This window comes from Carlito syrichta, unplaced genomic scaffold (assembly GCF_000164805.1).
Source record: "Carlito syrichta isolate Samal-C Ts95f unplaced genomic scaffold, Tarsius_syrichta-2.0.1 Scaffold297146, whole genome shotgun sequence".
Classification (NCBI taxonomy): Eukaryota; Metazoa; Chordata; class Mammalia; order Primates; family Tarsiidae; genus Carlito; species Carlito syrichta.
This window is the reverse complement of record NW_007241242.1, coordinates 1-8,092: the sequence shown is the minus strand read 5'-3', so window position 1 is coordinate 8,092 and position 8,092 is coordinate 1. Positions and strand designations below refer to the sequence as shown.

The 8,092-nt window shown below is 62.6% G+C and overlaps 1 protein-coding gene across 3 annotated transcripts; it reads right to left on the bottom strand.

Moving 5' to 3' along the window:
* Nucleotides 1-2,930: 2,930 nt before the first annotated feature.
* Nucleotides 2,931-6,783, bottom strand: MFAP2 (microfibril associated protein 2). 3 transcript variants are annotated; one of them, XM_021710669.1, is made up of 8 exons: nt 6,747-6,783; nt 5,360-5,449; nt 5,152-5,178; nt 4,971-5,060; nt 4,793-4,837; nt 3,938-4,025; nt 3,634-3,707; nt 2,931-3,421 (listed from the first exon to the last, which is right to left on the bottom strand). In XM_021710669.1, exons 1-8 carry the CDS (start codon nt 6,781-6,783, stop codon nt 3,318-3,320), a joined length of 555 nt encoding a protein of 184 aa, XP_021566344.1. In that variant the 3' UTR covers nt 2,931-3,317. The 3 variants fall into 3 exon arrangements, with proteins under 3 accessions (XP_021566344.1, XP_021566345.1, XP_021566343.1); XM_021710670.1 differs by having other exon boundaries at nt 5,360-5,446; XM_021710668.1 differs by lacking the exon at nt 6,747-6,783 and having other exon boundaries at nt 4,971-5,178; nt 5,360-5,444.
* Nucleotides 6,784-8,092: the final 1,309 nt, after the last annotated feature.

Genomic DNA, 8,092 nt, shown 5'->3' with positions numbered 1-8,092 from the left:
AGCAGGCGAGCCCTCATCTCTACAATCAATCAAAAAATCAGCCGGGCGTGGTAGTGTGTGCCTGTAATTCCGGCTACTTGGAAGGCAGAGGTGGAAGGATCGCCGGAGCCCAGCAGGTCGAGTCTGAGGCGGCCGTGAGCGTGCCACTGCACTCCAGCCTGGGCAACAGTGAGACTCCAACTCAAAAAAAAAAAGAACGCAAGGTGGCTGGCGGGGCTTGGTGGCTCAGCCTGTAATCCCAGCACTTTGGGAGACCAAGGCCAGTGGATTGCCTGAGCCCACCAGTTCGAAACCAACCCAGGCAACTTGGTGAGCCCTCATCTCTACAATAAACCAAAAATTAGCTAGGCATGGTAGCGCACACCTGTAGTTCCAGCTACTTGGAGGGCTGAGGCTGAAGGATCTCTGGAGCCCAGCAGCTCAACATGAGCATGCCACTGCACTCCAGCCTGGGCGAGGGAGAGAGACTCCAACTCAAAAAAAAAAAAAAAAATGCAGGTGGGACCGAGTGCTGGGGCTCACACCTGTAACCCCAGCACTTTGGGAGGCCGAGGCAAGAGGACTACCTGAGCTCAGTGGTTTGAGACCAAAGCCTGGCCAACTTGGCGAGACCTTGTCTCTACAATAAATAATTTTGAAAAAAGATGAACTAGGTGCGGTGGCACACACCTGTAGTTCTTGGAAGGCTGAGGCGGAAGGATCACCTGAGCCAGCAGGTTGAGGCTGCAGTGGCCAAGAGTGTGCCACTGCATCCAGCCTGGGTGACATAGTGAGACTGACTCAAAAAAGAAAAAAAATGCAAGTGGGGCGGCCCCCAGAGGTGGCAAACAGTCAAAAGACCCCAGCTGCTGCAAGGAACAAAGTGAGAAGGGAAGGACACCCCCCCAGCTCTTGAAACTGCAGTGATGGGTCCCTCTGGAGTCCCAGCTGCCTTGAGGAATGCCTTCATCTGTGACCTCCCTTTCTCTGAAGTCAGGCTGGGGACCTGGGGTAGCCCTACCTTCTTTTCCCTCCGCAGGTGTCCATACTGAAGGAACAGTTGCAGCAGGAGCTTCGGAGGACTTCAGCATCCTTTGGTCCACCCTCCGGCCCCGTAGAGAAATGAGCCCACGCAGGGTCTGGCCCATCAGGACTCCCAGAGCTGGGCTAGGGTCTCCAGGCCAGATCCAGCAGCTTCGTTCTGGCATTGCCTCCAGGCCACGTCAGCCCAGCTCCCGCTCCTGCTCCCGGGATGAGCCCCTCGAGATCACATTAGGTCCTCCCAGAGAGTGGCTGAGCCAAAGCCAGGGTCGCGGAGAGCCCTTGTGTCTGGCCATCCCTGGCGCAGGCCCCCAGAGCAAAGGCTCATGGGGAAAAGGGCATCCCAGGCCAGACGTCAGGGACCCAGGCCCCAACTCTGGCTTCCTCTTAGTTCAGTGTTTGTCAGGACATTCTCAGAAAGCATAGAGTCCCTGTATTTTTATACCTTTTTACAATGTGAATTGTTCAGAACGGTTATGTTTTTGTAATAAGACTCCATTTTCTAAAATCGGTTTGTACAAATGTGTCCCTTTTCTATACTGTCAGTGTGCTTTCTCTGCCTAGGAGATGGGAGGGGAAGCAGGTGGAGCCTGGCACGAGAGGGATGGAGCCCTCTAGGGAGGGAGTCTGGGGAGGCAGGGTGGCCTGCGCTGGGTAGAGAACTTCTCAGCCTCACAGGACGTCAGGTGGAGAGGCCGCTGGGGTCCTGGCCCCCAGCTCATTTTTTCGAATCAAGAGTCTCACTCCGTCACCCAGGCTGGAGTGCAGTGGCACACTCAGGGCCACCGCTGCCTTGACCTGCTGGGCTCCAGTAATCCTTCTGCCTCAGCCTTTAGCTGGAACTATAGGCACACACCACCATGCCCAGCTAATTTTTTTTTTTAAGGTAGAGAGAAGGTCTTGCCAAGTTGCCCAGACTGGTCTTGTCCTGAACCTGTGGGCCGAGGCAGTCCTCTCACCTCGGCCTCCAAAGTGCTGGGATTATAGGCGTGATCCACTGCACCTGCCCCCCCAGCCCATTTAACAGATCGAACTCTTGAGGCTTGGGGCTGAGGCCCAGCCTACGTGGCTCAATTTCCAGTCCAAGACTTCTTGCCCCTTTCTCCAGACAGTCCTCAGGAGCCCAGCTAGACAGTAAGCCCTTCCAGGCAGCACGGTGGACAGGTGTAGGTTCGGGAACGAATGTGGGATCTCACCCTGACTCTGCTGAGTGGTCCCGGTAAAGGTGCTTCACCCCTTAACCCCGCTGTGCCCCTCTGTAGAATGGGTACCTGCCTCACAGGGTGGCTCTGGGGAAGTCCAGCTGCCAGATCCTGCCACAGCTCTACTGCTCATGGCTGTGGACCCTCGGGTGGGTTTCTTAGTGTCCCTGGGCTTAGTTTCCCTGTCTCTGAGATGGGAATGTTAACAGTACCCCTACGTACGCCTCTGAGGGTTGAACAAGACGGTGTGCTCAGCCCCCACATGCTGGTCCAAGGGCGTGTTAGAATAATTTGCCCCGTTTTTGGCATCTCTGTGGCGCTAGCCGCCTCTCCTCCCCAATAAAAACCCTAGATCTCAGCGTCCACCTGACTCCCCCCCGTGGGCAGCCTCCCATCTCAGCTGGGACTGGGACAGGGACTCGTGCCCCCATGGAGCGTCCCTGGTCATGAGAAAGCTGCATCCTGGAGCCCTGGACTTCCCACGTGGGCCCTGCAACACCCAGACATGTACACTTGCCATGGCCCACCTTCCTGGCAGGGTGAGGCTGAGGCTGGTGGGTGAGGGGAGGCCAGGACTGCAGGAGCCACAGGGACCTGGGCAGCCCCTTCTCGCCAAGGGGTCGGGGGCCTCTCGTGTGGTCAGGCAGTGTTGGAGGGACCTGGCTGTCCCTGCTGCTCCTCACCGAAAAAGTGACTCTGAATCTTTTGTAAAAACCCGGTTTTAATTTTGTATAAAACAGAGGCGGTCCATGCCCAGGGCGCTGTAGGGGAATCCAAGCAGACCAGCTGGGGTGGGGGGCATAGCCTACCTCGGGGGACGGGAGGAGGACTGTCCTCAGAGGGGCCCAGGTCCCGCAGAGAGGCCTGGGGTGCCCCCTAACCAGGGGGCGAAGACTGGACAGTGGGGAGCCCCCAGCGCCCCAGGGCTGGCCACAGGCTGGGGGAGGGGCCCGAGGCCCACAGCCCGCAACCCCAGGGCTACAGTCCACTAACTTCTTGACAGAATAAAAGGGTGGTGGGGACGGGGAGAAAGCACCAGTCAGGCAGGGCCTGAGGCCCCCACCCCAGGAGGCCGGGCTCAGGGCGCCAGCCTCCCTAGCAGCCCCCGCAGCTCCTGGCACAGGAGGCCGCCACGGACTGGCACAGGCCACTGCTGGCCATCACGCCACACTTGGAGAACTTGTCGCGACACAGGTCGGCTGTGGGCGGGGGCGGGAAGGAGGTGAGATCAGGGTGAGGATGGGCGATGGGGGTGCCGCCCCTCCCCCACCCCGGCCACAGGGTGTTCTGCGGATGGAGAGGCGCGGGGAGGGGAGCTCGGGTGCCCTGGGAGTGGGCCCAGGCACATAATACGTGCTGAATAAACATCACGTGTGCGGCCGGGGCAGCCCGGGGAGGGGCTCCCTCCTACCTCGCAGGAGCTCCTCGTGGGCACAGACCGTGCGGACACAGATCTCCTTGTTGACCACGTACACACGACGCAGGCTGCGGGCATGGGGCCAGGGAGGTCTCAGCCCCACCGTCACGCTCCCCTCCACCCCCACCCGGCAGCACCTGGCACGGGCGCCCGGCCTGGGATCCCAGCTAGGCTCTGCCACGGAGGTCGGCTCGACTTTGGGATTCCCTCTCTCCCCAGACTCCCACCTCGGCCGGCCGGAGCCATCCTGCACCCCAAGCCGCCTCCCCAGAGCCCCACGTGGCTGCCGCCCCCTCACCTGTAGAAGCAGACCTCGTTGAGACACTGCTTGCAGGGCTTGTGGATGGAGTACAGGCGGGTACACGGGTACTGCTCCTCACGGCAGTCTGGGGGACGCATGGGCTCAGAACAGGGGCTCAGAGCGGGGGGGAGGCGGCCCCAACCTCACCCACCCGGACCTGGCTGGCAGGGGCTAGGTCCCCCGTACCCTCAGGCTCAGCCCGGCGCCCCCCACAGCCTGGCTGGACCTTCCGGGGCTGCCCGGTTTTACACATAGACCCACAGCTGCACTGAGGCACACATTCAGACCCTCAAAAACGCAAGCACAGATTCGCACCCACCCACGCGTGGTCACAAACGTCCACACCAACTCAGCAGGCTCGTACACGCTCACGGGAGCCCACACGGCAGCACACGCCTCGGCCCACATGAGGTTAGCCCATGGAACTTCTCACAACATCTTGCTCTCTCAGGCTCTTGGCTGGGGCAGCGGAGGGCGCCGCTCAGCTGGCCCGGGCTCTGGACTGTCCTCGCCCAGCCAGGCGCACTCCCCAGGCCCTCTGGCTGGAGGAAGCCCCCACCCCCGCACACTCCTGGCCTCTCCCAGTGTCCCTGAGGAGGAGCCCTGGCCAACTCAGCCTCCAGCCAGGCCCCCGGGGACAGGGTGGGGTCTCCCAGAGCTCCACGGGGGGCCTGGACGCCAGCCTAAAGCAGGGCAGGCCTGCAAGCTCCCTCCATCCCCACTGCCACCAGTTGCCCGCAGGACCCAGCCCAGCAAGAGCAAAGGTCTCTGTCCTGCCAGCCCCTTCCCCCCACCCCCGCCACCTCAACTCCTGGACGTGCCTGTTTCTCCAGTTGTCAGGAAAGCTCTTACCAAGAGGCCCAGGCTCTGTGGGCTCCGTCTCTGTATGTCCTGGTTCTGGAGTCAAGAGAGAGGCAGGAAGAGGCTGCTGGAAGGGGTCTGTCAGGGAAGGGGGTCACCCCCGGGACCTCCCCACACTCCTGGGGTTGACAGGGAGGCGGGGGCACGTGAGAGCAGGGGCGGGGCCTACCTGGGGTGGGGGCTGGGATGACTTCCTGCTGGACTTGCTGCTGGGACTGGAACTGGAATTGCTCCTCCGAGGGCCGGGGAGTCACCTCAGCTAGCGGGGGAGCACGGGGGTCCGGTCTGTTCCCTCCTCCCCTCCCAGGGCTCGCCGGCCGCCGCCACCCTCTCCTGCCCCAAGCCCTTACCTTGATAATCATAGTAGTCTGGGTTGTCTGCAAACAAAGATGAATGTGGTATGGGTGGGGGCCGGGCCAGCCTCCAGCCCCAGGGACAAACCGTGTCGCAGAGGAGCCGGGGGCGACTGCAGGACCCCCAGCAGCCTGCCACACCGGGCCATGCCCATCCGGGAGCCAGGCCGACCAATGGCGCGGCGGGGCTGGCGGCGGCCCTTACCAATCTGGTCGTTGTAGTGCGGGTACTGGACGTGGTCGGGGAATGGCGGCAGCGGGTCCAGGTCATATTGGCCCTGAGCCAGCAGGCCTGCTGCGAGGAAGCGAAAAGCACGTGGGGTGCCACAGGGAGCACAAGAGGGGCCCCGAGGCGCTTCTGGGGAGGGGAGGTGGCAGCCACAGGGGCAGGCCTGAGAGCCCAGGACCCTACCGCTGCCTCTTAGGGGATCCAAACTCGTCCCCGACCGTAAGGGCCCTCGCACACCCTGCTCCCGCCTCACCTCCCTGACCTCGCCTGCCCCGTCCCCCTAATGGCCTCCCAGCCACGCGTGGGACTCTACGCCCTCTTGCCTGCCTCAAGGCTTTGCACTTGACCGTCCCTAGGCCTGTGATCCCCGGGCAGCTTCTCCTTCGGGTCCTAACTGAAACCTCAGCTCTGCTGAGAGGCTGCCCCTGATCTGCCCACCCTCCTGCATATTTCCATCGCAGCGCTGGACACAATCTGAAACTTAGGTTTTTGGGGATTTCTTGGAATCGGAATCTCCCTCTGTCACCCAGGCTGGAGGGCAGTAGCATGCTCACGGCAACCGCAGCCTCAACCTGCTGGGCTCAGGTGATCCTTCTGCCTCAGCCTCCCAAGTAGTTGGAACCACAGGTGCACACCACCATGCCTCACTAATTTTTTTATTTATATGTAGAGACAAGGCCTCGCCAAGTTGCCCAGGCTGCTCTTGAACCCCGAGACACAGGCAATCCTCTCGCTCCGCCTCCCAAAGTGCTGGGATGACAGGCGTGAGCCACCATGCCCCACATCTTGTTTAAGATGGGTCTTCCTTCCCTAGACTGGCAGCACGATGAGGGCAGGGATTTAGCTGCTGGTTCATGGCTGTATCCCCGGAGCCTAGCCCAGTGCCTGGCACACGGTAGAAACGCAACCCATATCTGCTGAGTGAGGGCGTGAGTCGACGCTGGACCTGGCAGATCTTTGTGATCCTCACAGATAGCTCATTTGGCCAACAGGAACCCGCCCCAGGTCAGGATGGGACAGGGCGGCAGGGCCCCACATGGTCTAGAGCTCAGGCCTCCGGGCTCCCTGCTGCAGGTGCCCCCGACACCCGCAGGCTGGCTCCCAGGAGGGGTGGGGAGGAAGAGGGAATGCACGGGCACCCGGTGCCTCCAGTTTCCCGCCTGTCTGCTGCAGGGGAGGCCGTGGAGGGCCCAGGAGCTGCCCTTGGACTCTGGGAGGGGTGGTCTGTGCAGTCTGTGGTCCAGGCAGGTGGGGGGGCGGGAGCTGAGTTCTGGGCGTGACAAAGGCTCACTGCGAGTCCCCCGCCAGATCCCTCTCCCCGCCCCACACAAGGGGAGCCACTCCCGCCTCGGGAGCCGCTTACCAGGCAGGAAGAGCAGGAAGAGGCAGGCGGCTCTCATGGCCACAGAGAGGCAGGCTGGGATGGTGTCAGGGGACGGCTGGAGGAAGAGGAGCGGGGGAGCTGTCCCCGGGCCACGCCCCCAGGGCCACAGCCCACCTGGGGTCCCTGAATTCGGCCTGGAGCAGGAGGCACCCAGGAAAGCGCCCGGGCATCCGGAGGGCCGGGCGTGGGGACCACTTTGGAGTCACGTCGGCAGTCCCTTCTGGCCCAGCCGGCGTCTGGCCACAAGGGACAAGGCCTCCCACCTGGCTCCAGGCTGATCTTGGCAGACAGACTCTGCCCGCCCTGCTCACTAAGGGGACATTATAAACGTCCTGGCCCTGACCATTCTCACCCACACCCACACCCACCCCCTTGGCCCAGCACCTCCCTGGTGTTCCAGGCACTGTATGAATTGGGACCCCAGGCCTGTCTCCGAGACCCCAGACTCATTCCCAGGACCCCATGCCCATCCCCGGGACCCCAGGACTGCCCCCAGGACTCCAGGCCATCAGTGGGACCCAAAGTGCATCCCCAGGACCCCAGGCTTATCCCCGGGATCCGATGCCCATCGATGGGACCCCAGGCCCATCCCTGGGACCCAGGCCTACCCAGCCCACATCGCCGCCTGAACTCGGCGGCCTCTGCCAAGCCCACCACCTGCTCCCAATTAGCCCTGAGCATCTTGCTCAGCAGGAAACCATATGCACGCGGGCCTGCAGAAACCCCAGAGCAGCCAGGCTGGGCAGGGCTCCCAGCCCCCAGAAGACTCCTCTCCTGCCAGGCCTGGGTCGGGCCTCCCCCGACCTGGCTGTCTGCATCAGACTCACAAGACTGAGGTCTCATCGGCTCCGCAGCAGGAAGCTCTCAGGGTGGAGCCTGAGGGGCTCCTGGGAGTCCTAGGACGGCAGCTCTGAAGGGGGCCGTGATGTCACCTAGACCAGGGGTTCTGAGCCCCTGACACCGTATGACAAGCGTTGGGTGTGTGCTCTGCTGGGAGAGGGCACCGGGCCCTAGCTTCCGCCAGGGTCCAGCCTGCAGTCTTGGGGCACCTTCCGGGTCCCCACGTTCAGTCCCAGCTCGGTGGAGGACAAGCTCACCACTGTCAGCCTCTGCAGGGAGGGCTGTGAGGGCTGAGTCTGGGGGTTCACCATCCGGGAGGGCCCCCTCCCTGCCCAGCGCAGGAAGTCCTTCAGACAGCTAGCTGGAAAGCCTGCCTGGGCTGTACCCCCCGCCCACCTCGGGCATCGGATGCTCACTGGGCTGGGGTGGGACGGGCAGGCAGGGGATGGCCGGCTCCCCGCCCCCCTGAAAACCCTCGGCGGCCT

Coding starts and splice junctions, on each gene's coding strand:
- MFAP2 (XM_021710668.1), bottom strand. CDS start 5,425: ATGACCTGGACCCGCTGCCGCCATTCCCCGACCACGTCCAGTACCCGC. Junction 4,026..4,792: donor CACAGAGCCTGGGCCTCTTG/GTAAGAGCTTTC, acceptor TGCGTCCCCCAG/ACTGCCGTGAGGAGCAGTAC. Junction 3,708..3,937: donor AACGAGGTCTGCTTCTACAG/GTGAGGGGGCGG, acceptor CCATGCCCGCAG/CCTGCGTCGTGTGTACGTGG.